This window comes from Chiloscyllium punctatum, chromosome 4 (genome assembly GCF_047496795.1).
Source record: "Chiloscyllium punctatum isolate Juve2018m chromosome 4, sChiPun1.3, whole genome shotgun sequence".
Classification (NCBI taxonomy): Eukaryota; Metazoa; Chordata; class Chondrichthyes; order Orectolobiformes; family Hemiscylliidae; genus Chiloscyllium; species Chiloscyllium punctatum.
In genome coordinates this window covers 3,315,431-3,340,228 of record NC_092742.1, presented here as the reverse complement: position 1 = coordinate 3,340,228, position 24,798 = coordinate 3,315,431, and the positions used below count along the sequence as shown (strand labels likewise).

The window sequence follows — 24,798 nt, the reverse complement described above, 5'->3', positions numbered from 1 at the left end:
CGATTACATTCTCTCTCTCACATTTTCTATCTCTCACATTCTCTCGATTACATTCTCTCTCTCTCTCTCTCACATTCTCTCTTTATAACATTCTCTCTCTCTCTATTACATTCTCTCTCTCACACATTCTCTCTCTCACATTCTCTATTACATTCTCTCTCCCTCACAGTCTCTCTTACATTCTCTCTCTCACATTCTCTCTATTACATTCTCTCTCTCACTCACACACATTCTCTTTCTCTCTCTCTCACATTCTCTCTCTCTCTATTACATTCTCTCTCTCACACATTCCCTCTCTCACATTCTCTCTCTCTATTACATTCTCTCTCTCACTCACACACATTCTCTTTCTCTCTCTCTCTCACATTCTCTCTCTCTCTATTACATTCTCTCTCTCTCACATTCTCTCTCTATTATTCTTTCTCTCTCACATTCTCTCTCTCTATTACATTCTCTCTCTCACATTCTCTCTCTCTCACACATTCTCTCTCCCTCTCACATTCTCTCTCTCTCTCTCTCTCTCACACATTCTCTCTCTCACACATTCTCTCTCTCTCACACATTCTCTCTCTCTCACATTCTCTCTCTCTCACACACACATTCTCTTTCTCTCTCTCACATTCTCTCTCCCTCACACATTCTCTCTCTCTCACACATTCTCTCTCTCTCTCTCATTCTCTCTCTCTCTATTACATTCTCTCTCTCTCACACACACATTCTCTTTCTCTCTCACATTCTCTCTCTCTATTACATTCTCTCTCTCACATTCTCTCTCTCTATTACATTGTCTCACACACACATTCTCTCTCTCTATTATATTCTCTCTCTCTCTATTACATTCTCTCTAACACAGTCTCTATCTCACATTCTCTCTCTATTACATTCTCTCTCCCTCACATTCTCTCTCTCTCACATTCTCTCTCTCACTCACACACATTCTCTTTCTCTCTCTCTCACATTCTCTCTCTCTCTATTACATTCTCTCTCTCTCACACATTCTCTCTCTCTATTACATTCTCTCACTCTCACGGTCTCTTTCTCTATTACATTCTCTCTCACATTATCTCTCTCTATTACATTCTCTCTCACATTCTCTCTCTCAAACATTTTCTCTCTCTTTCTCACATTCTCTCTCTATTACATTCTCTCTCCCTCACATTCTCTCTATTACATTCTCTCTCTCACTCACACACATTCTCTTTCTCTCTCCCTCACATTCTCTCTTACATTCTCTCTCTCACACATTCTCTCTCTCTCACACATTCTCTCTCTCTCACGGTCTCTTTCTCTATTACACTCTCTCTCACATTATCTCTCTCTATTACATTCTCTCTCACATTCTCTCTCTATTACATTCTCTCTCTCACACATTTTCTCTCTCTTTCTCACATTCTATCTCTATTACATTCTCTCTCTCACACATTCTCTCTCTCTATTACATTCTCTCACTCTCACAGTCTCTTTCTCTATTACAATCTCTCTCACATTATCTCTCTCTATTACATTCTCTCTCTCACACACACATTCTCTCTCTCTATTACATTCTCTCTCTCACACATTCTCTCTATTACATTCTCCCTCTCACATTCTCTCTCTCACACATTCTCTCTCTCACACATTCTCTCTCTCTCACATTCTCTCTCTATTATATTCTCTCTCTCTATTACATTCTCTCTCATACACACACATTCTCTCTCTCTATTACATTCTCTCTCTCTATTATATTCTCTCTCTCACAGATTCTCTCTCTCTATTACATTCGCTCTCTCTATTACATTCTCTCTCTCGATTACATTCTCTCTCTCACATTTTCTATCTCTCACATTCTCTCGATTACATTCTCTCTCTCTCTCTCTCACATTCTCTCTTTATAACATTCTCTCTCTCTCTATTACATTCTCTCTCTCACACATTCTCTCTCTCACATTCTCTATTACATTCTCTCTCCCTCACAGTCTCTCTTACATTCTCTCTCTCACATTCTCTCTATTACATTCTCTCTCTCACTCACACACATTCTCTTTCTCTCTCTCTCACATTCTCTCTCTCTCTATTACATTCTCTCTCTCACACATTCCCTCTCTCACATTCTCTCTCTCTATTACATTCTCTCTCTCACTCACACACATTCTCTTTCTCTCTCTCTCTCACATTCTCTCTCTCTCTATTACATTCTCTCTCTCTCACATTCTCTCTCTATTATTCTTTCTCTCTCACATTCTCTCTCTCTATTACATTCTCTCTCTCACATTCTCTCTCTCTCACACATTCTCTCTCCCTCTCACATTCTCTCTCTCTCTCTCTCTCTCACACATTCTCTCTCTCACACATTCTCTCTCTCTCACACATTCTCTCTCTCTCACATTCTCTCTCTCTCACACACACATTCTCTTTCTCTCTCTCACATTCTCTCTCCCTCACACATTCTCTCTCTCTCACACATTCTCTCTCTCTCTCTCATTCTCTCTCTCTCTATTACATTCTCTCTCTCTCACACACACATTCTCTTTCTCTCTCACATTCTCTCTCTCTCACATTCTCTCTCTCTATTACATTCTCTCTCTCTCACACACACATTCTCTTTCTCTCTCGCTCACATTCTCTCTCTCTCACACACACATTCTCTTTCTCTCTCTCTCTCACATTCTCTCTCTCACACACATTCTCTCTCGCTCACATTCTCTCTCTCTATTACATTCTCTCTCTCACATTCTCTCTCTCTATTACATTGTCTGTCTCACACACACAGTCTCTCTCTCTATTACATTCTCTCTCTCTATTATATTCTCTCTCTCTCTATTACATTCTCTCTCTCTCACATTCTCTCTCTATTATTCTTTCTCTCTCACATTCACTCTCTCTATTACATTCTCTCTCTCACATTCTCTATCTCTCACATTCTCTCTCTATTACATTCTCTCTCCCTCACATTCTCTCTTACATTCTCTCTCTCTCACATTCTCTCTATTACATTCTCTCTCTCACTCTTTCTCTTTCTCTCACATTCTCTCCCTCTCTATTACATTCTCTCTCTCACACACATTCTCTCTCTCTCACATTCTCTCTCTCTATTACATTCTCTCTCTCACATTCTCTCTCTCTATTACATTGTCTGTCTCACACACACATTCTCTCTCTCTATTACATTCTCTCTCTCACAGATTCTCTCTCTCTATTACATTCGCTCTCTCTATTACATTCTCTCTCTCTCACATTCTCTCTCTCTATTATTCCTTCTCTCTCACATTCTCTCTCTCTCTATTACATTCTCTCTATCTCTCACATTCTCTCTCTATTACATTCTCTCTCCCTCACATTCTCTCTTACATTCTCTCTCTCTCTCTCACATTCTCTCTCTCTCTATTACATTCTCTCTCTCACACATTCTCTCTCTCTCTATTACATTCTCTCTCTCACACATTCTCTCTCTCTATTACATTCTCTCTCTATTACATTCTCTCTCTCACATTCTCTATTACATTCTCTCACTCTCCCTCACATTCTCTCTTACATTCTCTCTCTCTCTCTCACATTCTCTCTCTCTCTATTACATTCTCTCTCTCTCACATTCTCTCTCTCTATTATTCTTTCTCTCTCACATTCTCTCTCTCTATTACATTCTCTCTCTCACATTCTCTATCTCTCACATTCTCTCTCTATTACATTCTCTCTCTCTATTATTCTTTCTCTCTCACATTCTCTCTCTCTATTACATTCTCTCTCTCACATTCTCTATCTCTCACATTCTCTCTCTATTACATTCTCTCTCTCTCTCACATTCTCTCTCTCTCACACACATTCTCTTTCTCTCTCACATTCTCTCACTCTAACACATTCTCTCTCTCTCACATTCTCTCTCTCTATTACATTCTCTCTCTCTCACACACACATTCTCTTTCTCTCTCTCTCTCTCTCACATTCTCTCTCTCACACATTCTCTCTCTCTCACATTCTCTCTCTCTATTATATTCTCTCTCTCTATTACATTCTCTCTCTCACACACACATTCTCTCTCTCTATTACATTCTCTCTCTCTATTATATTCTCTCTCTCACAGATTCTCTCTCTCTATTACATTCGCTCTCTCTATTACATTCTCTCTCTCGATTACATTCTCTCTCTCACATTTTCTATCTCTCACATTCTCTCGATTACATTCTCTCTCTCTCTCACATTCTCTCTTTATAACATTCTCTCTCTCTCTATTACATTCTCTCTCTCACACATTCTCTCTCTCACATTCTCTATTACATTCTCTCTCCCTCACATTCTCTCTTACATTCTCTCTCTCACATTCTCTCTATTACATTCTCTCTCTCACTCACACACATTCTCTTTCTCTCTCTCTCACATTCTCTCTCTCTCTATTACATTCTCTCTCTCACACATTCCCTCTCTCACATTCTCTCTCTCTATTACATTCTCTCTCTCACTCACACACATTCTCTTTCTCACTCTCTCTCACATTCTCTCTCTCTCTATTACATTCTCTCTCTCTCACATTCTCTCTCTATTATTCTTTCTCTCTCACATTCTCTCTCTCTATTACATTCTCTCTCTCACATTCTCTCTCTCTCACACATTCTCTCTCCCTCTCACATTCTCTCTCTCTCACTCTCTCTCTCACACATTCTCTCTCTCACACATTCTCTCTCTCTCACACATTCTCTCTCTCTCACATTCTCTCTCTCTCTCACATTCTTTCTCTCTCACACACACATTCTCTTTCTCTCTCTCTCTCTCACACATTCTCTCTCCCTCACACATTCTCTCTCTCTCTCTCATTCTCTCTCTCTCTATTACATTCTCTCTCTCTCACACACACATTCTCTTTCTCTCTCTCTCTCACATTCTCTCTCTCTCACACACACATTCTCTTTCTCTCTCACATTCTCTCTCTCTATTACATTCTCTCTCTCTCACACACACATTCTCTTTCTCTCTCTCACACACATTCTCTCTCTCTCACACACACATTCTCTTTCTCTCTCTCTCTCACATTCTCTCTCTCACACACATTCTCTCTCTCTATTACATTCTCTCTCTCTATTACATTGTCTGTCTCACACACACAGTCTCTCTCTCTATTACATTCTCTCTCTCTATTATATTCTCTCTCTCTCTATTACATTCTCTCTCTCTCACATTCTCTCTCTCTATTATTCTTTCTCTCTCACATTCTCTCTCTCTATTACATTCTCTCTCTCACATTCTCTATCTCTCACATTCTCTCTCTATTACATTCTCTCTCCCTCACATTCTCTCTCTCTCAAACATTCTCTCTCTCTCACATTCTCTCTCTCTCACATTCTCCCTCTCAAACATTCTCTCTCTCTCACATTCTCCCTCTCAAACATTCTCTCTCTCTCACATTCTCTCTCTCTCACATTCTCTCTCCCTCACATTCTCTCTCTCTCAAACATTCTCTCTCTCTCACATTCTCTCTCTCTCACATTCTCTCTCTCTCACATTCTCTCTCCCTCACATTCTCTCTCTCTCAAACATTCTCTCTCTCTCACATTCTCTCTCTCTCACATTCTCTCTCTCTCACATTTTCCCTCTCAAACATTCTCTCTCTCTCACATTCTCCCTCTCAAACATTCTCTCTCTCTCACATTCTCTCTCTCTCACATTCTCTCTCTCTCTCACATTCTCTCTCTCACATTCTCTCTCTCTCACACACATTCTCTCTCTCTCACATTCTCTCTCTCTCACATTCTCTCTCTCTCACATTCTCTCTCTCTCTCACACATTCTCTCTCTCTCTCTCACACATTCTCTCTCTCTCACATTCTCCCTCTCACACATTCTCTCTCTCTCACATTCTCTCTATCTCACACACATTCTCTCTCTCTCACATTCTCTCTATCTCACACACATTCTCTCTCTCTCACATTCTCTCTCTCTCTCACATTCTCTCTCTCTCACATTCTCTCTCTCTCACATTCTCTCTATCTCACACACATTCTCTCTCTCTCACATTCTCTCTCTCTCTCACATTCTCTCTCTCTCACATTCTCTCTCTCTCACATTCTCTCTCTCTCTCACATTCTCTCTCTCTCACATTCTCTCTCACACATTCTCATTCTCTCTCTCTCACATTCTCTCTATCTCACACACATTCTCTCTCACATTCTCTCACTCTCTCTCTATTACATTCTCTCTCTCTCACATTCTCTCTCTCTCTCTCTCCGTTGCCGGGGGGACGGTCGCGCCTGCGCAGTGACGCCGGGCCTAGAGATGGAGGATGTTCTGGAGGAAAATCAGCGGGTAACAGGATAGAGAGAATGTGGCAGAGAGAGAGAGAGAATGTGGCAGAGAGAGAGAGAGAATGTGGCAGAGAGAGAGAGAATGTGACAGAGGGAGAGAGAATGTGACAGAGAGAGAGAGAGAATGTGGCAGAGAGAGAGAGAATGTGACAGAGAGAGAGAGAATGTGACAGAGAGAGAGAGAGAATGTGGCAGAGAGAGAGAGAGAATGTGGCAGAGAGAGAGAGAGAATGTGGCAGAGAGAGAGAGAATGTGAGAGAAAAGGGAGAGAGAGAGAATATGTGATAGAGAGAGGGAGAATGTAACGGAGACAAAAATAATGTGACAGAGGGAGAGAGAGAATGTGACAGAGGGAGAATGTGATAGAGAGACAAAACGTGATAGAGAAATGAGATAGAGAGGGCAAATGTGATAGCGAGAGGGAGAGAGAGAAAGTGATAGCAAGAGAGAGAGAGAATGTGTATAGAGACTGAGAATGTGATAGAGAGAGGGAGAGAGAGAGAATGTGATAGAATGCGATAGAGAGAGGAAGAGAGAGAGTTTGATAGAGAGAGGGAAAGGGCAAGAGAAAATTTGATAGAGAGTGGGAGAGGGAGAGAGAATGTGTTAGAGAAAGAGAGAATGTGACAGAGGGGGAGAGAGAATGTGATAGAGAGAGAGAATGTGATAGAGAGACAAAACATGTGATAGAAAAAATGAGATAGAGAGGGCAAATGTGATAGCGAGAGGGAGAGAGAGAGAATGTGGTAGAGAGAGGGTGAGAGAGAATATGTATAGAGACAGCGAATGTGATAGAGAGAGGGAGAGAGAGAAAGTGATAGCGAGAGAGAGAGAAAGAATGTGATAGAGAGAGGGAGAGAGAGAGAATGTGATAGAGAGAGGGAGAGAGAGAGAATGTGATAGAGAGAGGGAGAGAGAGAGAATGTGATAGAGAGAGGGAGAGAGAGGGAGAGAATGTGATAGAGAGAATGCAATAGAGAGAGGGAGAGAGAGAGAGAATGTGATGGAGAGAGGGAAAGAGAAAGAGAATTTGATACAGAGTGGGAGAGGGAGAGAGAATGATAGAGAGAGAGCATGTGTTAAAGAAAGAGAGAATGTGACAGAGGGAGAGAAGGTGATAGGGAGAGAGAGAATGTGATAGAGAGAGGGAGAATGTGATAGAGAGACAGAGAGGGTGTGATCGCGAGGGGGAGAGAGAGAATTTGGTAGAGAGATGAAGAATGTGATAGAGAAAGGGAGAGAGAAAATGTGTGAGAGAGAATGTGGTTGAGAAAAGGAGAGAATGTGATAGAGAGAGGGAGAGTGAATGTGATAGAGAAGAGAATGTGATTGAGGGAGAGCAAATGTGGGATAGAGAGAGAGAATATGATAGAGAGAATGTGATAGAAAGAGGGAGAAAGTGAGTGTGATAGAGGGAGAGCAAATGTGATAGAGGGAGGGAGAGCGAATGTGATAGAGAAGAGAATGTGATTGAAGGAGAGCAAATGTGAGATAAAGAGAGAATATGATAGAGAGAATGTGATAGAAAGAGGGAGAAAGAGAGTGTGATAGAGGGAGAGCAAATGTGATAGACAGAGGGAGAGAATGTGATAGAGAGAGGGAGAAAGAGAATGTGATGGGGGAGAGTGAGAATGTGATAGAGAGAGAGAGACTGTGATAGAGAGCAGGAGAGAGAGAATGTGATAGAGGGAGAGAATGTGATCGAGAAAGAAAATGTTAGAGAAAGAGAGAATGTGATAGAGGGAGAGAGAGAATGTTTTAGAGAATGAGAGAATGTGATAAAGGGAGAGAGAGAATGTGTTAGAGAAAGAGAGAATGTGATAAAGAGAGGGAGAATGTGAGAGGGAGACAGCGAATATGTTAGAGAAAGGGAGAATGTGATAGAGAGCGAGACAATGTGATAGAGTGAATGTGATAGAGAGAGGGAGAGATAGAATGTAATAGACAGAGGCACAGAGAATGTGATAGAGAGAGGAAGAGAGTGAATGTGATAGAGGGAGAGAGGATGTGATAGAGGGGGAGAGAAAATATGAAAGAGAGAGGAAGAGAGAGAATGTGAGAGAGAAAGAGAGATTGTGATAGAGAGAGAGAATGTGATAGAGAGAGAATATGATGGAGAGATGATTTGGAGACGCTGGTCATGGACTGGGATGTACAAAGTTAGAAATCATACAGCACCAGGTTATAGTCCAACAGGTTTATTTGGAAGCACTAGCTTTTTGAGTGCTGCTCCTTCAGGTAGTTGTGCAGAATAAGATTGTAAGACACAGAATTTATAGCAAAAACGTCCAGTGTGATGTAACTGAAATTATATATTGAAAAAGACCCGGATTGTTTGTTAAGTCTCTCATCTTTTAGAATGACCATGTTGGTTTCAGTTCTTTCACATGTAAATCGCAAAACTTTTTTGTAGAAGTTACATTCTCAAGTGAACTCGAACAATTGATGTCATGTCGGCCCTGATAATGTATTGAAGGTGTTAGCTCCCTGTGAGGCTGTCTGTACCACAATGGTCAGACTGATTCTCATCTAAAAAATGGACTGATCGAATCTTACATGGATTCATGAAGTTTTTGAGCAAAATAAAATGTAATTCTGCAAGTATAACTTCACCCTACACTTATTAGTGCATGTCCGCGTGTGTGTTTGGGGGAAGGGGGATTATGAGTGTCTGTGAGAGTATGTGTGTGAGTGTAAAGGGCTTTAGGTCTGTGAGAGGGTGTGTATAGGACTGTATGTGTGAGTGTATGAGATAGGGCGTGTGTGTGTGTAGTGCAATGGGGGTCACCTGTAGTGTGACATGAACCCAAAGTCACGGTTGAGGCCATCCCCATGGGTACTGAATTTGGCTATCAGCCTCTGTTCGACCACTTTTCATTGTTGCCTGTCCCGAAGTCCACCTTGGAGGACGGTCACCCGAAGGTCCGAGGTCAAATGTCCTAGACCGCTGAAGTGTTCCCCAACTGGGAGGGAACAGTCCTGTCTGTTGATTGTTGTGCGATGTCCATCCACCCGTTGCCGTAGCCTCTGTTCAGTCTCATCAATGTACCATGCCTCAGGGCATCCTTGCCTGTGGCTATGAGGTAGACAATGTTGGCTGCCACGTACATGGTGGGAGGTGTCCCCACACAGAATGGTGGTATCTGTGTTGACACTCTGACACGTCTTGCAGTGCCTATCGTGACAAGGTTGTATGGTATTGTCCTGAAAGCTGGGCAGTTTGCAATGAACAATGATCTATTTGAGGTATGGTTGTTGTTTAAAGGTGAGCAGTGGAGGTATGGGGAAGGTCTTGGCGAGGTGCTCATCCTCATCAATAATGTGTTACAGGCCGCGAAGAACATGGCGTAGTTTGTCGGCTCCTGGGAAGTATTGGACAACGAAGGGTACCCTGTCAGTTGCAGCACGTGTCTGTCTCCTGAGGAGGTCATTATGGTTCCTCACTGTGGCACGTCAGAACTGGCGGTCGATGAGTTGAGCATCGTACCCCGTTCTTATGAGGGCATCCCTGAGTACTTCCAGGTGCTCGTCATGTTCCTCCTCCTCTGAGCAGATCTGGTGTATGTGTAGGGCTTGTCCATAGGGGATGGCAGTTTTAATATGTTTCAGGTGGAAGCTGGAGAAGTGTAGCATTGTGAGGTTGTCTGTGGGTTTGTGGTGGAGTGAGGTGCTGTATGGAGATGTATCTCTCCAAGAATAGTTTTATCAGTGACTCCTCGCCATGGGTCCAGAGGAAGAAAATGTTGTCAGTGTACCTGGTGTGTAGTGTTGGTTGGAGGTCCTGCGTATAGAAGAAGTCTTGTTCGAACTTGTGCATGAAAATCTAGGCATATTGGGGTGAAAATTTGGTCCCCATGGCTAATCCATGTGTCTGGATGAAGAACTGGTTGTCAAAGGTGAAGATGTTGTGATCGGGGATAAAGTGGATGAGTTGTAGGATGGTGTTTGGAGATTGGCAGTTGTTGGTGTTGAGTACTGTGGCTGCTGTCACGATGCTGTCATTGTGGGGGATGCTGGTTTAGAATGCTGAAATAGCCATTGTGACGAGGAATGTTCCTGGTTCGACTGGTCTTTGGGTGCTGAGTTTCTGTAAGAAATCTGTAGTGTCGTGACAGAAGCTGGGGGTTCCTTGGGGGTTTCAAGACATCTTTGACATAGCCAGAGAGGTTCTCACACAGAGTCCTATTGCCTGATACGATGGGACATCCTGGTGTGTTGGCTTTGTATCTCTTCGGAAGGCAGGAGGAGTCGCCTACGCGAGAAGTACGTCGGATGATTGGGTCGGAAGAACTGGGTCCAAAGTCCTGATCAATGTGTTTAGTTCACTGGCGTGTTGTTTGGTTGGGTCGGCTGGTAGTTGCCTGTAGTGTTCCTGGTTGTTCAGTTGTCAGTACATTTCAGTTGTATAGTTTAGATTACTTACAGTGTGGAAACAGGCCCTTCAGCCCAACAAGTCCACACTGACCCACTAAAGGGCAACCCACCCAGACCCATTCCCCCACATTTACCCCTGCCCCTAACACTACGGGCAATTTAGCATGGCCAATTCACCTAACCTGCACATTTTTGGACTGTGGGAGGAAACCCACGCAGACAGGGGGAGAATGTGCAAACTCCACACAGACAGTTGACTGAGACGGGAATTGAACCCGGGTCTCTGGCGCTGTGAGGCAGCAGTGCTAACCACTGAGCCACCGTGCCGCCCACCAATCTGTAGTAGTCTGTTCTATTCTGAATAACAATGGCTCCTCCTTTTTCTGCTGGTTTGATGACAATGTTGTGATTGATTTTGAGAGCCTGGATGGTGTTGCGTTGTGAACGGGTGATGTTCTGCTCTACATGTGGGTACAGCTGATGAACCTGGCATTTACATATTTCCTGATGGTTCGAGCATACATGTCAAGCCCTGGGCAGCGGCCCTCCGGTGGGGTCCAAGTTTACTCCTTTTTTGGTCACTCCTCTACAAATCCCTATGATGACTGTTCTGGTTCGTCGGTGGGCTTATTGGGATCACTGCTGGGGTCTTGAAAGAATCCCGGAGTCTCATTCATTCTGATGAATTCCTCCATGTCTACTACAGAGTTCTTACAGAAACTCAGCACCCATGCACCATTCGAACCAGGAACATTCCTCGTCACAATGGAGGTTTCAGCACTCTACACTAACAGCCCCCACAATGATGGCATTGCAGCTACAGCCTCAGTACTCAATACCAACAGCTACCAATCTCTGAGCACTGTCCACTTTATCCCCGATCACAACATCTTCACCTTTGACAACCAGTTCTTCATCCAGACACATGAAACAGCCGTGGGGACCAAATTTGCACACCAATATGCCAACATGTTTACACACAGGTTTGAAGAAGACTTCTTCTCTACGCAGGACCTCCAACCAACATTATAACCAGGTACGTTGATGACATTTTCTTCCTCTGGACCCCGTGGCGAGGTGTCACTGATTAAACTACACAGTGATATCATCACGTTTCATTCCACCATCAAACTCACTATGGACTACTCTCTACTATTCTTGGACACATGTGTCTCCATCAAGGACAGGCATCTCAGCACCAAACTCTACCACAAACCCACAGACAACCTCACAATGCTACACTTCTCCAGCTTCCACCTGAAACATATTAAAACAGCTATCCCCTATGGACAAGCCCTACACATACACAGGATCTGTTCAGATGAGGAGGAACTTGACGGGCACCTGGAAGTACTCAGGGATGCCCTCATAAGAACGGGGTACGATGCTCAACTCATCGACCACCAGTTCTGACGTGCCACAGCAAGGAACCGTAATGACCTCCTCAGGAGACAGACACGTGCTGCAACTGACAGTGTACCTTTCGTTGTCCAATACTTCCCAGGAGCCGACAAACTACGCCATGTTCTTCGCGGCCTGTAACACATTATTGATGAGGATGGGCACCTCGCCAAGACCTTCCCCACACCTCCACTGCTCACCTTTAAACAACAACCATACCTCAAACAGATCATTGTTTGTAGCAAACTGCCACGCTTTCAGGACAATACCATATAACCTTGTCACGGTAGACGCTGCAAGACGTGTCAGAGTGTGGACATGGATACCATTACGCGTGGGGACACCTCCCACCTTGTACGTGGCAGGTACTCATGTGACTTGGCCAACATTGTCTATATCATATGCTGCAGGCAAGGATGATACATTGGTGAGACCAGGCAGAGGCTACAGCAACGGATGAATGGGCACTGCACAACAATCAATAGACAGGAGTGCTCCCTCCCAGTCAGAGAACACTTCAGCAGTCTGGGACATTCGACTATATATACACACACACACACAAGTTTGTGGCGTGAATTTGTACTTGCAGTATTGCATTTTATTTTGCTCAAAAACTTCTGTAAATCCATTGTTTAGATGAGAATCAGTCTGACCATTGTGGTACAGACAGCCTCACAGGGAGCTAACACCTTCAATACCTTATCAGGGCCGACATGACATCAATTGTTAAAGTTCACTTGAGAATGTAACTTTTAAAAAAAAATTGCGATTTACATGTGAAAGAACTGAAACCAACATGGTCATTCTAAAAGATGAGAGACTTAACAAACAATCCGGGTCTTTTTCTATATATAATTTCAGTTACATCACACTGGAAACTTTTGCTATAAATTCTGTGTCTTACAATCTTATTCTGCACAACCACCTGATGAAGGAGCAGCACTCCAAAAGCTAGTGCTTCCAAATAAACCTATTGGACTATAACCTGGTGTTGTATGATTTCGAACGTGATAGAAAGAGGGGGATAGCGAATGTGATAGAGAGAGATAATATGATAGAGGGAGAGACAGAATGTGACATAGAGAAGAGGGAGTGTGATAGAGAAAGAATATGATAGAGAGAGGTGATAGAGAAAGAGAGAATGCGATAGAGAGAGAGAGAATGTGACCTAGAGAGAGAGGGAATGAGATTGAGAGAGGGAGTGAGAGAATGTGATAGATAGAAGGAGAGAGAGAATGTGATAGAGAAAGAGAGATTATGATAGAGTGGGAGAGAGAGAATTCGATCTAGTGAGAAAGGGAATGTGACAGAGGCAGAGAGTGAATGTGATTCAGAGAGGGAGAGAATGTGATAGAGGGAGAGAGAGAGAATGTGATAGAGAGAATGTGATATATATAGAGAGGGAATGTAATAGATAGAATGTGATAGAGAAAGAGAGATTGTAATAGAGAGAGAGGAAATGTGATAGAGAGAGGGAGGGAATGTGATAGAGGGAGAGAGAGAATATGATAAGGAAAATGATAGAGACAGAGAGGGAATGTGATAGAGAGAGTGTGTGATAGAGCAGGAGAGAGAGAATGTGATAGAGAATGTGTTAAAGATAGAGGGAATATGATAGAGTGTGAGATAGAGACAACGTAATAGAATGTGATTGAGAGAGAGAGAGAGAATGTGATAGAGACAGAATGTGATATAGAGTGAGAGAGAATGTGATAGAGAGAAAGAGGGAATGTGATCTAGAGAGAGAGAGGGAATGTGATAGAGAGAATATGATACAGAGAATGTGATAGAGACAGAGAAGGAATGTGATAGAGTGTGTGATAGAGTGGGAGAGAGACAATGTGATAGAGAATGTGTTAGAGACAGAATGTCATAGAGAGGGAATATGATAGAATGTGTGATAGAGAGGGAATGTAATAGAGAGGGAATGTAATAGGGGGAATGGATGAGAGAGAATGAGAGGGAGAGAGAATGTGATATAGAGAGAGGGAATGTGATAGAAAAAGAGAAGGAATGTGATAGAGAGAGAATATGGTAGATATAGAGAGGGAATGTGATAGAGAGAGCAAGAGAATGTGGTAGAGATAGAATGTCATAGAGAGGCAATGTGACAGACAGTGTGTGTGGTAGAGAGAGACAATATGAAAGAGAGAGTGTGTGATGGATAAAGAGAATGTGATAGAGAGACAGAGATTGTGATAGAGAATGTGGTAGAGAGAAAGAGAGGCACACACACACAATGTGAAAGAGACAATGTGATAGAGAGAGAGCGTGGGAATGTAATGGACAGAGAAGGAACATGATCAAGAGAATGTGATACAGAATATGATAGAGAGAATGTGATATAGGGAGAGGGAATGGATTGAGAGAGAACGTGAGAGGGAGAGAGAGAATATGATAGCAAGAGGGAGAGAATGTGAGAGAAAGAGAGAGAATGTGATAGTGAGAGAATGTAATAGAGATATAGAGAGGGAGAGAGACAATGTGATAGAGAGAGGGAGAAAGAGAATGTGATAGGAGGAGAGTGAGAATGTGATATAGAGAGAGAGAATGTGATAGAGAGAGAGGGAATGTGATAGAGAATGTGAGCGAGAGAGAGAGAATATGGTAGAGCGAGGGAGAATGTAATAGAGAGATAGGAGAGTCTGATAGAGAGGATGAGAATATGATTGAGAGGTGGAGTGTGATAGAGAGAGAGAGAATGTGATCAGGTGAGAGTGAATTTGATCGAGAGTGAGAATGGGGTAGAGAGTCAGAAAATTAGAGAGAGTGAATGTGTTGAGAGGGTGAGAATGAGAGAATGTGTTGAGAGAGAGCAAATGTGACAGAGAGAGAATGTGATCGAATATAGAACATTACAGCGCAGTACAAGCCCTTTGGCCCTTGATGTTGCGCCGACATGTGAAAACCAATCTGAAGTCTATTTAACCTACACTATTGCATTCTCCTCCATATGTTTATCCAGTGACCATTTAAATACCCTTAAAGTTGGCGAGTCTACTACTGTTACAGGCAGGGCATTCCACACCCTTACTACTCTCTGAGTAAAGAAACTACCTCTGATACCTGAATGTGAATGTAATAGAGAGAGAGAGAGAGAATATGATAGAGAGGAAAGGAATATGACAGTGAGAGAGGGGGAGAATGTAACAGAGAGAAAGAGGGAATGCAATAGAGAGAGGGCGGGAATGTGTGTGAGAGAGTGAATGTGATAGAGAGGGACTGTGTGTGTGATAGAGAGAGAGAGAGAAAATGTGAGAGATAGAGGGGAGATGTGATAGAGTGAGGAAATGTGATAGAGAGCGAGAGCGAAGGAAATGGAATAGAGAGAACAAGAATATGATTAAAGGGGGGAATGTAATATAGAGAGAGAGTGAGAAAGAGACAGGGAAACAAAACAGAAATAGCTGGACCAGCTGAGCATGTCTCGCAGCATCTGAGGAAGTTTCACCAGACCCAAAACGTTAGCTAATTTCTCTTCAGAAGATACTGCCAGACCTGCTGAACTTTTCAGCAACATCTGTTTTTGTTTCTGATTTATGGCATCCACTGTTCTTTTGCGTTTTTTTTATAGAGAGAGGGAATGTGATAGAGAGAGAATGTGATACAGAGAGTGAGCAATGTAATAAGGCAGGGAGAATGTGACAGAGAGAGGGAATGTGATAGAGAGGGAATGTAATAGACAGGGAAATGTGACAGAGAGAGAGGGAATGTGACAGAGAGAGGGAATGTGACACAGAGGGAGTGTGATAGAGAGAGAATGTGATAGATGGGGGAATGTGTGAGAGAGAGAGAGGGAATGTGACAGAGAGAGATGCAACGTGACAGAGAGAGTGAGGGAATGTAATAGACAAGGGGAGTGTGACAGAGAGAGAGGGAATGTGACACAGAGAGAGGGAATATGATATAGAGAGAGGGGGAGTGTGATAGAGAGAGGGAGTGTGACAGAGAGACAGGGAATGTGACAGAGTGAATGAGGGAATGTAATAGACAGGGGGAGTGTGACAGAGAGAGAGTGAGGAATGTAATAGACAGGGGGAGTGTGACAGAGAGAGTGAGGAATGTAATAGACAGGGGGAGTGTGACAGAGAGAGAGGGGATGTGACAGAGAGAATGAGGGAATGTAATAGACAGGGGGAGTGTGACAGAGAGAGAGTGAGGAATGTAATAGACAGGGGGAGTGTGACAGAGAGAGAGGGGATGTGACAGAGTGAATGAGGGAATGTAATAGACAGGGGGAGTGTGACAGAGAGAGAGTGAGGAATGTAATAGACAGGGGGAGTGTGACAGAGAGAGAGGGGATGTGACAGAGTGAATGAGGGAATGTAATAGACAGGGGGAGTGTGACAGAGAGAGAGTGAGGAATGTAATAGACAGGGGGAGTGTGACAGAAAGAGAGGGGATGTGACAGAGAGAATGAGGGAATGTAATAGACAGGGGGAGTGTGACAGAGAGAGAGTGAGGAATGTAATAGACAGGGGGAGTGTGACAGAGAGAGAGTGAGGAATGTAATAGACAGGGGGAGTGTGACAGAAAGAGAGGGGATGTAATAGATGGGGAATGTGATAGAGAGAGAAGGAATGTGATAGAGAGAGAAGGAATGTGATAGAGAGAGGGAATGTGATAGTAGAGGGAATGTAATAGACAGGGGAATGTGATACAGAGAGTGAGCAATATAATAAGGCAGGGAGAATGTGACAGAGAGAGGGAATGTGACAGAGAGGGAATGTGACAGAGAGAGTGAGGGAATGTAATAGACAGGGGGAGAGGGAGTTTGATAGAGTAAGGAATGTAATGGGGGAGTGTGGCAAAGAGAGAGAATGTGACACAGAGAGAGAGTGAGTGTGATAGAGTAAGGAATGTAATAGACAGGGGGAATGTGACAGAGAGAGGGAATGTTACAGCACCAGGGACTTGGGTTCGATTCCTGCTTGTCTGTGTGGAGTTTGCGCATTCTCCCCGTGTCTGCGTGGGTTTCCTCCGGGTGCTCCGGTTTCCTCCCACAGTCCAAAGATGTGCAGGCCAGGTGGATTGGCCATGCTAAATTGCCCCATAGTGTTAGGTCTGGGTGGGTTACTCTTCGGAGGGTCGGTGTGGACTCGTTGGGCCAAAGGGTCTGTTTCCACACTGTAGAGAATCTAATCTAATCTAATAGACAGGGGGAATGTGACAGAGAGAGAGAGGGAGTGTGATAGAGTGAGTGATGGAATGTAATAGGGGGAGTGCGACAGAGAGATAGGGAATGTGATGGAGAGAGAATGTGATGGGGCATGTAATAGTGAGATGGGGGAAATATGTGAGAGAGGGAGAGAGTACATGATAGAGAGAGAGGGTCTTTGTGTCCGTGAGAGAGAAAGAGAGGGAATATGTGTGAGAGAGAGTGTGATAGGAGAGAGAGAATATGATAGAGGGGAAGGGAATGTGTATGAGAGAGAGTCTGATAGGAGGAAGAGAGAAAGAAAGAGAATGTGATAGATATTGCAATAGGAAGGGAGGAATGTGATAGAGAGTGGGGAAATGTGACAGAAAGAGAGTGGACTGGAATGGGATAGAGAACGTGAGAATGTAATTGCAAGGGGGGAATGTAATATATATATAGAGAGAGAGAGAGAGAGAGGGGCAGTGAAACCAAACCATAAGTAGCTGGAAAGGCTCAGCAGGTCGAGCAGCTTCTGTGGAAGCTTCAGACCCAAAACATTAACTCTGATTTCTCATCACAGATGCTGTCAGACCTGCTGAGCTTTTCCAGCAACTTCTGGTTTTATTTCTGATTGACAGCATCCGCAATTCTTTAAGTTTTTATTAGAGAGAGAGAATGTGAATGGGGTGGGGGGTTGGTGGGAATGTGATAGAGAGGGAAAGGATAGAGAGAGGTCGAGAGAATGTGACAGAGAGGGGGAATGTGATAGGGAGAGGAGGATGTGTTTGTGTGAGAGAGAAGGGAATGTTTGTGAATGTGAGTGAGGGAGAATCTAACAGAGTAGGTAGAGGCGATATGTGAGAGGGCATGTGAGAGAAAGAGGAGGAATGTGAGACTGAGAGAGGAGGGAATATGTATGTGTGTGTGTGACAGAGATGGAGAATGTGATAGAGGGAGAAAATGTGACAGATTGGAGGGTGCAACGTGTGAGACAGAGAGAGAGGGAATGTGATAGGGAGAGAGGGGAAGAATGTGATAGAGAGCAAATGTGTGATAAAGAAAATTTAATAGTGATGGAGAGAGAGCATGTGATAAAGGGATAGAGAAATTAATAAAGATTGAGAGAAAGAGTACATGGCAGAGGGAGAGAATGTGATAGATTGTGTGTCAAAGACAGATAATGTGACAGGGATGAGAGAAGAGAACCTAACAGAGAGAGAGAGAATGTGACAGGATGAGAATGTGATGGGGGTAAGGGGTATGTAAAGGGATTGAGAGAAAGACAAGAGAATGGGGTGGATATAGAGAGGGTAGGATAGAAAGAGAGTACAAGAGAGTGGGAGAGAAAGACTGTGAGAAAGGAGGTATAGCGAGAGAGGAGGATAGACATGGAGTTAGAGGGATAGAGAGAGAATGGGAGTATGGGGGAGAGAGGAGGTGATAGAAAGTGAGGGTGGGATAGAATGTGCAGGAGATATAGAGAGAATGGGAGAAATGTAGATAGGAGGGGATAGAGAGAAAAAAAGGCTAGAGACTGTGAGAGAGAGGGGATAAAGAGAGAGTGAGATTGAGTTTGAGAGAGATGTAGAGGGAGGGAGTGGGTATAGAGAGGGAAAGGGGGATACAGAGGTGGGATTGAGAGGGGGAGAGGGTGTAGTTATGGGGGTGGATAGTGAGAGAAAGAAAATGGAAGTAGAGAAAGATGAAGAATGCAGTAGATAGAGAGATTGGGTAATAGAGAGAGAGTGAACAGACAGATGTGATAGAGGGAGAGGGGAAGAGAGTGCAGGAGAGAAATAGAATTGGGGGACAGGAATGGAGAAAGAAAAAGGAGAGTGAGAGACGGAGAGAGGAGAGAGGGGTGGTTAGAGCGAAAGATAGGGGTTAGAGAGTGTGTGTGTGAGAGAGAAGGTATAGAGAGAATGAGTGGTAGGATAGACATTGTGGGGTAGAAAGAGAGTAGTAGAATAGAGAGTGAGATGTGGGGTAGGGAGAGACAGATGGGGAGAGGGGTCGTATTGAGAGGGATATAGAGAAAGTGGGGGTAGAGGAGGGAAAGAGCAGTTTGGGATACAGAGCGGGAGAGGGTGTGGTTGTAGTGGGGATGGATATAGAGAGGGAGAGGATAGATAAAGAGTGAGGTGGTATAGAGAGAAAGTGGAATACTGAGGTGGATAGAGAAACAGTGAGGACGGGAATGGGGAGAGAGGTGGGGGTCTATAGAGCGAGAGGAGTGGCAGAGAGGGAGAATTGGGGGGGAGAACGTGTGTGAGAGAGAGAAAGACCCGGGTTTGGAAAGCAGCTGATATGGGGTGGGTGGGCACATGAGGTGCATGTGGATGAGATAGGGAGAGGATGGAGAAAGACAGCAAAGTGCTTCAGAGCCAGTGAATTACTTACTGTTGGCTAGAAAACCTTTACACAAGATAAGGTCATTTACAAGCTACAGTGAGATGGAGATGATAGGGGAGGTGATAGCCTCATGGTATTGTTTCGAGAATATTAATCCAGACACCCAGGGATAATGTTCTGGGGACCCAGGTTCAAATCCTGCTATGGCAGATGGTGGTCTTTGAATTCAATTTTTAAAAAAAATCTGGGATTAAGAGTCTAGTTGTGACACTGGAACCATTGCCAATTGTCAGGAAACCCATCTGGTTCACTCATGTCTTTTAAGGAAAGAAATCTGCCATCCTTACCTGGTCTGGTCCACATGTGACTCCAGACCCACAGCAATGTGGGTGACCCTGAAATGTCCTCTGAGTGGGCTGGCCAGCAACGTCGATATCCCGTGAGTGAGTTAAAAGAACGCAGATTGTCAGTTTTGGTGATGCTCGTTCAGGGATAAATGTAGGTCTCCATACTCAACCCCTCTACTCATCTTCCAGTAGGAACCATGAGATCTTTCATTTCCTGTTGATGAACCCATTGCTTAACAGCTAACCCAAATGACAGTACCTTCCCTCAGTGCTGCACTGTGAGGGTTGACCTGGATTCTGTACCCAGGTCTATGGTGTGGACATTCAGACTTGAGAGCTGAGTCTTCTGATTTACTGATTCTCAGCTGAAATCTGAGAGTTACTGATATGACTGATGGGGTTGAGGGGAGGTGGTGCTTTTGATTGAAGCAGTAACAAAGAAACACTGAGGCAGCAGGGGAGCATGTTGAACATGTATATGAGCTCACCACAGGCTAATCAACACTGTCCGTTCTACCCTATTGGGTTGTGAGCTGTTTCTCTTTGTATCACCAATCCTCCCCCTTCCAGATTGTGAAGACTGGGCGACGTGCCAGACAGTCCCTTGACACATCACAGGAGGAGACTCGCTTGAGCCACAAAGCACCTTCCAGCAGCACTGGGCCAGAGGTGAGTGCTTGGGTGAGCTGCTTTAAACCTTTCTCCCCCTCTTGTCTTTGCTCTCAAGATGTAGCCAGGAAAGAGAGCAATGTTCCCACCACCTAAACCACTCAGCTTGAAAACAGCCAGTGCCTTTCAGCTACTCAAGGATAACAGCCACTCCCGTTAACAGCGGTGTCACAGTTACTGACTACAGACACAACTGGCTTTACATCTCATTTCTTGTTTTTGTTTTGTATAAAACAAAACTAGGAGTGCTGGAAATCTGACAAAAACAAAACAAAAATTGCTGGAGAAATTCAGCACGTTTGGCAGCATCTGTGGAGAGAAAATCTGTGTCTAGTGACCCTTAAATGTTGACTGTGCTTTCTGTCAACAGATGCTGTCAGACCTGTTGAGCTTCTCCAGAAATTTCTGTTTTTTTTATTTCTGTATGATCATTAAACATGTGGAAATCCGTGTGCTATCAGTCTGCGGGTTCCTGATCCCTGGTTCTGTAGGGTTGGGCCTGAATTTCTGTGGATGGCACGTTGTTGTCCGAATGCAAAGGGAGAATACAAAGCAGAGTGTGCCTCTGGAGACTGTCCTGATACCAAGAGCTAGAGAGATTGAGCAGTTTGGGAAGGGTACATAGAACAATACAGCGCAGTACAGGCCCTTTGGCCCTCGATGTTGCACCGATCCAAGCCCACCTAACCTACACTAGCCCACTATCCTCCATATACCTATCTAATGCCCGTTTAAATGCCCATAAAGAGGGAGAGTCCACCACTGCTACTGGCAGGGCATTCCATGAACTCACGACTCGCTGAGTAAAGAATCTACCCCTAACATCAGTCCTATATCTACCACCCCTTAATTTAAAGCTATGCCCCCTCGTAATAGCTGACTCCATACGTGGAAAAAGGTTCTCATGGTCAACCCTATCTAAACCCCTAATCATCTTGTACACCTCTATCAAGTCACCCCCAAACCTTCTTTTCTCCAATGAAAACAGCCCCAAGTTCCTCAGCCTTTCCTCATACGATCTTCCTACCATACCAGGCAACATCCTGGTAAACCTCCTCTGCACCCGTTCCAGTGCCTCCACATCCTTCCTATAGTATGGCGACCAAAACTGCACACAATACTCCAGATGCAGCCGCACCAGAGTCTTATATAACTGCAACATGACCTCAGGACTCCGGAACTCAATTCCTCTACCAATAAAAGCCAGTACGCCATATGCCTTCTTCACCGCACTATTTACCTGGGTGGCAACTTTCAGAGATCTGTGTACATGGACACCAATATCCCTCTGCTCATCCACACGACCAAGTATCCGATCATTAGCCCAGTACCCCATCTTTTTGTTACTCATACCAAAGTGAATCACCTCACACTTACCCACATTGAACTCCATTTGCCACCTTTCTGCCCAGCTCTGCAGCTTATCTATATCCTGCTGTAACCTGCCACATCCTTCCTCACTGTCAACAACTCCACCGACTTTCGTATCATCCGCAAACTTGCTCACCCAACCTTCTAGCCCCTCCTCCAGGTCATTTATAAAAATGACAAACAGCAATGGTCCCAAAACAGATCCTTGCGGAACACCGCTAGTAACTGCACTCCAAGATGAACCTTTACCATCAACTACTACCCTCAGTCTTCTTCCAGCCAACCAATTCCTAATCCAAATCTCCAACTCACCCTCAACACCATACCTCCGTATTTTTTGCAGTAGCCTACCATGGGGAACCTTATCAAACGCCTTACTAAAATCCATATACACCACATCTACCACTTTACCCTCGTCCACCTCCTTAGTCACCTTCTCAAAGAATTCAATAAGGTTTGTGAGGCACGACCTGCCCTTCACAAAACCATGCTGACTATCCTTGATCACATTATTCCTATCCAGATATTCATAAATCCTATCCCTTACAATTCTCTCTAAGACTTTGCCCACAACAGAAGTGAGGCTCACCGGCCTATAGTTACTAGGGTTATCCCTACTCCCCTTCTTGAACAAGGGAACCACATTTGCTAACTTCCAGTCTTCTGGCACTATTCCTGTAGACAACGAGGACATAAAAATCAAGGCCAATGGCTCTGCAATCTCCTCCCTTGCTTCCCAGAGAATCCTGGGATAAATGCCATCAGGCCCAGGGGACTTATCTATTTTCACCCTTTCCAGAATTTCCAACACCTCTTCCCTACATACCTCAAAGCCATCCATTCTAGTCAGGAGTTATTGCCTAGGAAACTGTAAATACAGTCTTCAATAATGGAGGATGTAGAAATCTCTGACGTTGTAGAGCTGGAGGAGATAGTGCAAGTGAGGAGCCTGAGGCCATGAAAGGGTCTGAAAGTCAGACCTGGCCCATAGAAGATGGTTGTGGTTGTTAGAGGTCAGTCATCTCAGCTCCAGGACATCCCTGCAGGAGTTCCTCAGGGTAGTGTCCTCGGCCCAACCGTCTTCAGGTGATTCACCAATGCCCTTCCCTCCATCTTAAGGTTCGCTGTTGATTGCTCAATGTTCAGCACCAATTGCAACTCCTCAGATACTGAAGCAGTTCATGTTCAAATGCAACAAAATCTGGACAATATCCAGGCTTGGGCAGACAAGTGGCAAGAAATATTTGTGCCACACAAATATCACGCTCCCACTAAGAAAGAATCTAACCATCTCCCCTTGATATTCAGTGATGTTACCATCTCATCACCTATAAGTGACTCGAGATCCACAGCAATGTGGTTGACTCTCTTAACTGCCTTCTGAAATGGCTGAATAAGTGACTCAGATACAAGGCATCTTGTGGTGACCAGAATGATTATCCTTTCCTGAAGGGGCTGCTCTCACTGGGGTGCGGGGTCCCCCTCCCTCTCCTGAAGGGGCTGCTCTCACTGGGGTGCGGGGTCCCCCTCCCTCTCCTGAAGGGGCTGCTCTCACTGGGGTGCGGGGTCCCCTTCCTTCTCCTGAAGGAGCTGACTTTCACTGGGATACAGGTCCCCTTTGCTGACTCTAAGTTGGATACTAGTCCCCTGGCCTCCTGAAAGTGAGGAAAAGTAATTTCTATTATAAAGACTTCAAGAATAGGGGGCACAGAAGGCGAGTGGAGAGAGATTTAAAGAATACAATAGAGGCAAAATTTTTTTCCACACAGGGTGGTTCACGTGTGGAATGAACCCCCTGAGGATGTGGTGGATGCAGTTACAATTACAATGTTTAAAAGACATTTGGATGGATCCATGAGTAGGAAAGGTTTAGAGGAATATGGGCCAGGAGCAGGAAGATGGGACTAGTTTAGTTTGGTAAAAAAAATGACTGCAGATGCTGAAAATCAAATACTGGATTAGTGGTGCTGGAAGAGCACAGCAGTTCAGGCAGCATCCAACGATTTCGCTGCTCGTTGGATGCTGCCTGAACTGCTGTGCTCTTCCAGCACCACTAATCCAGTACTAGTTTAGTTTGGGTTTATATTCAGCATGGACTGGTTGGAAGGAAGAGTCTGTTTCTGTGCTGTATGATTCTCTGACTGCTCAAAACTCAAAATTAAAACATGGCACTGTTCTCCCTTCGCAACTTTAAAGAGGCATTTAGACAGACACATGAGCAAGCATATGAAGGGATATGGACCGTCTGCAGGCAGATGGGATTAGTTTAGAATGGCAACATAGTCAGCACAGACTTGGTGGGCCAAAGGGCCCGTTCCTGTGCTATACTGTTCTGTGTTCTGTCCCCATTGTGCAGTGGTAGTGACCCTGCTTCTGAGCCAGGAGAGCAGAGTTCAAGTCCCACCTTTTCAAGAGATTTGTAATAACATCTCTGAACAGGTTGATGAGAAGATTTCTGTATTCTGAGTGTGTGTGACTCTTTTATTCAATGTCATGATTAGTAACACTAATTCTGTTCCGCATTGAAACCTATATAGGGTAAAACAGATGCCTTGTGGCATTATTTAAATAACAAAGTAAATAAATTCCCCTGGTGAACTGGTCTTTCGTGCTGATTTGAGTCATTGGTTCCAAAAGAATGGCAAATATGTTGCTGCATCAATGATGCCAAATTAGGCCAAGTGCCCGGGTAAAATTGGGTGTTTCAAAGCCCCAGTGACCCTTTCTGCAAATAAAATGCATATCTTTTCTCCCAAAAGTATTGCAGAAATGTTTAAGCCTGGTCATGAATGCCAGGAAACTATCAGGAAGGCACACTGTCCTGCCGACGAGGAGAATTCAGTCAGTGTTATCAGGCGTGGATGTTTCAGGATCCA

At 44.1% G+C, this 24,798-nt stretch overlaps 1 protein-coding gene across 4 annotated transcripts in view; it reads left to right on the top strand.

The window, feature by feature from the left end:
* Positions 1–6,203: 6,203 nt before the first annotated feature.
* Positions 6,204–24,798, top strand: part of ift43 (intraflagellar transport 43 homolog (Chlamydomonas)) — a 128,818-nt gene continuing 110,223 nt past the window's right edge. The window contains exons 1-2 of one of the 4 annotated variants that reach the window (XM_072567968.1): positions 6,204–6,269; positions 20,453–20,551. In XM_072567968.1, the coding sequence (XP_072424069.1) occupies positions 6,240–6,269; positions 20,453–20,551 (129 nt within the window). In that variant the 5' untranslated portion in view covers positions 6,204–6,239. Of the gene's footprint in view, positions 6,270–19,883; positions 19,975–20,452; positions 20,552–24,798 lie in introns of those variants that run through there. The other 3 variants (XM_072567969.1, XM_072567967.1, XM_072567966.1) reach the window with 3 other exon arrangements.